General features: G+C 52.5%; 2 protein-coding genes across 2 annotated transcripts; both read right to left on the minus strand.

Moving 5' to 3' along the window:
• Nucleotides 1–219: 219 nt before the first annotated feature.
• Nucleotides 220–896, minus strand: BO66DRAFT_29279 (uncharacterized protein). Its single transcript, XM_025643175.1, has one exon. The coding sequence runs from the start codon at nucleotides 724–726 to the stop codon at nucleotides 274–276; it is 453 nt and encodes a 150-aa protein (XP_025497529.1). The 5' UTR covers nucleotides 727–896; the 3' UTR covers nucleotides 220–273.
• Nucleotides 897–2,944, minus strand: BO66DRAFT_29259 (putative Golgi traffic protein SFT2). Its single transcript, XM_025643174.1, has 4 exons — nucleotides 2,299–2,944; nucleotides 1,950–2,070; nucleotides 1,576–1,726; nucleotides 897–1,219 (listed from the first exon to the last, which is right to left on the minus strand). Exons 1-4 carry the CDS (start codon nucleotides 2,525–2,527, stop codon nucleotides 1,067–1,069), a joined length of 654 nt encoding a protein of 217 aa, XP_025497530.1. The 5' UTR covers nucleotides 2,528–2,944; the 3' UTR covers nucleotides 897–1,066.
• Between the last annotated feature and the right edge of the window lie 555 nt (nucleotides 2,945–3,499).

Consider the following 3,499-nt stretch of genomic DNA (forward strand, 5'->3'; position numbering starts at 1 on the left):
CGGGCATCAGCCCATCACCGAAAACCCATCAACTTTTCCAGGCCTCGCCTCTCGAAGCCGCTGCTCAACTTGCCCAAGGAACGGAACCCTACACGCGATCGCAAACCCCAACCCACAAACCACCAGAGATGCACATATCACCCAGCCGGATCTCGCGTAACATGAACTCGCGTAACATGAACTCGCGTAACATGAACTCGCGTAACATGAACATGAACATACACCCCAACCGCCGCGGGCAGGTATAACTATCTCCTTCTTATTCCAGAACATTCAATACAACGGTATCGGCACAAGGCGCAGCCTGCACCTCCCTGTACTGCACCAAGCCAGGGTTTTCTGGCGAGAAGGACAGGGTAGGGTTCGGAATACAGCGATACCATGGCACACACACACACACACACATGGCTGAAGACGTAGCGGAGCCACACACGACAAAGAAAAAGAAAAGAAAAGCTGAAGGAAGAGAAGTGGCTGGACAAACGGGGCGCCGGGGATTTTGAGCGGGCCAAGGGAACACATACACTGGTACGCGCATGCATGCAATATCCCTGTGTGATTTCTGCTGGGGAGACTGTTACTTGATTTAGAAGCTGAGGTTTCAGGTTTCCTCTTTATTCTTGTGGGGTATGGGGGTGGGAGACTTGTGTCTGGAAAGACGAGAGGAAGGGGGCAGAGAGGGTAGAGCAGGGGGCACAAGGGTCGTACTATCCGCTGAGCATTCATGCAGGATGGAGAAGAAGGGAATCGGCGAAGAGGCAGTAAGAGAAGATGGATTGATAGAAAAGAAAGAAGAAAGAGCTTGGTGCGAAGTTGGCGCTTGTATCATCTTACAGGTTTGGTTGATTGGTCATACTAAACAATGTAGTCTGGTTGATACGAGGTAGTAGTCGTGATATACAATCGTCAGGAGCCATTCAGCAAGCTCCACCATTAGTCGATCAACCATGCCCCCGACATGCTCATGTTCGCGCCAAGATGCGGTATTATACAATAAGGTGTCTACAGCAGACCACAAAAAGAGAAACGTCGCGTCGTTACTCTATACAGAAAGGGGCAAAGGTCATCAGCTGGTCATCCATGCCGTGACACGCTGCGCGCCAAATCGTCCCATGAATTGCAAACCCGTGCTACCCATTGGGAAGTAGCTGACAAGATACCAAAGCAGAGCGGCGAGCTGGAAGATCGACGAGATCAGGGTCAACAAGGTGGAATGGAGCTGTGAGACCGTGAAAGCATGTTAGCCGTTATTCCTATCCCAATCTGGAGTCTTTGGACCTGCACGTGCATGTGCACGTGCATTCCCCAAGAGAAAGCAGCACTGCTGGAGGTGTGCGGTAAAAGATCACTTTGAACGCCCCGGCAATTCAATGCATCATGATGTCATGAATCCTTGTTGGAAGAGACCTCGAGAATTATGCACGGTGCACCCCAGGCGACATGCAAGATCCTCCAGCAGTAGCTACTGAGATCGCTGAGCAGCTGGCGCTGATAGCGCAGGCATACTCGACACAGGGGCAACATAGATGAATTTTGGCACCACAGTCGAAGCTTAGAGGAGGCATGGAAACTTACCCCAATAGCAAAGTAGAGGGTCATGGCGATCGAACCGAAATAGGCGGCCGTGAATGGCAGTCGTGATCCCGAGACCAAATGTCTGGCATAGACCATCGGTCCCATGAGGACTGCCCATGATAGTAAGAATAGCAAAGAACCGACGGACCATCTAATTTCCAAGCAAAAACCGGTTGGGTCAGCCACAGTCTCTCATTCACACCAGCCTTGGCGCATGAAGTATTGAGTTGCAATAGAGTGTAGCACGGAAGCTGGAATGTGGCTTGGTCGTGCATGCTCTCCAGCAAGGGCAGGAAGAGCACACCACCACCTCAAATTCTCCAGATGTGTCGAGGTTCCAGAAGATCATTCGGGATAAGGGACAAGCAACTTACAAGATGGCAAATTTGCGGGGTTTGAGCGACAGGACTGGAAAGAGGAAAAAGCAAATAAGGAAGCAGACGGCAGCACCCAGGTTGCACGCAATGAAAATGAGCATCCGGTCCCATCGGCTTACTAGAACGGGATGCATGATTAGCCCTGGCCGAAACTCAAATGACGGGGATATAACAGAATGGAACCTCCAAATAGAAGACATTAGTATCGCCCGTTACTAGGGCCTGGGTGAAACTCCGATGCGATGCAGGAACTGAGTCTCTGTCACCTGGACCAGCCAGTGCGGGAAATCAAGGAAACGGGCAGTATGTCGGAGTAATCAGATCATGCGCTAGGAGGACTACTCACAAGCAAAGAAACTATCTTCTTCTTCCCGTCGAGTCGGGGCTGGCAGAGGAGCTCCTGGAGCTTCATGGGTGGGCAGCTGCAGATAGCCCTCCCCTTGCCCAAATGGATTCCAAGACTGCAACCGTGATAGGAAAGGAGCATTTGACGAGTTGGTGCGCGCCGGTAGATCTGGATCTCTCCGAGACCAGCCCAATGAGTTCACGGAATCACGGAAGGAAGTCGTGGCCATGGTCACGATTTGCTTCGCCACTAAGCTGTGGATTGACCTAGGTGGGAGGGAAGGTGGGCTGCGACAACGGAAAGGAGGAGGCAAGCTCGGATGCCGATACTGCTACTATTGCGGAAGCGTAAAAGACGGGGCCGACCACTGGAAGCGCAATATTGCGGTATCAAGGCGAGGAGACCTCTGCAGGGACTATGCAGGACGGAAACCAATATGCGCGTGCAGATGATCTGCGAAATATCACTGGAGGAGGGGGACAAGACACAGCAGCTGCACGCAAGAAAAACGAGTGCGGCAGTGATAGGACGAGACCTGAGCGGGCCAGATGACTGTCGCGCAACCGGACTAGCCTCCCGAGGAGCTTGGGCACGGGGCAAACCTAGTGTCTGCTACTCGAGTCAAAGTGGCTTAGTCGCACGTCGAGCAAAGTGAAGCTGATAAGCCTGTGACTCCTTCCAGATCGGTATGTATAAGGTACTGTGTGGAAGACTGAAGGGGAGGAAAGGGGGGGCGAGCTATCTGTCTGAAGCAGCCGGCTCTGTAGCTGAAAACCGCAAAGGTGTGACTCTAGAGCTCGACAGTCGAGTGGACTGAAACAGTACGATATCTCCGAGGAAGCTGATGTAACACTTGTATGGCCCAAGACCTTTCCACCGATCCGGAATGGCGATTAACCTCCAACCTCAGCGCAAGGAATGTGAAGGTCGGGATGAAAGCTAGTATAGCAAAGTGGAGAGCTGCGCAGACCGGAGAATGACAGGGATAGGGGGAGGTGGGGGGAGGAATAGGAGCTGCAAGATGATGAGGGCGATGACGATGCCGGGGGGGGGGAAAGAATAGATGGTGGTGAAGGAACGTAACGCTAGGGCCACCCTATTTTTGTCGAGAGCAACAGAGATCAGCTCTATACAGGTTGCAAGATTAGCCAGTCGTCAGATGACTTGCCCGACAGAAGAAGAGGGGGTGGGTGTGGGTGGG

Source organism: Aspergillus aculeatinus (assembly GCF_003184765.1).
Source record: "Aspergillus aculeatinus CBS 121060 unplaced genomic scaffold BO66scaffold_116, whole genome shotgun sequence".
In the NCBI taxonomy this organism is placed as follows: Eukaryota; Fungi; Ascomycota; class Eurotiomycetes; order Eurotiales; family Aspergillaceae; genus Aspergillus; species Aspergillus aculeatinus.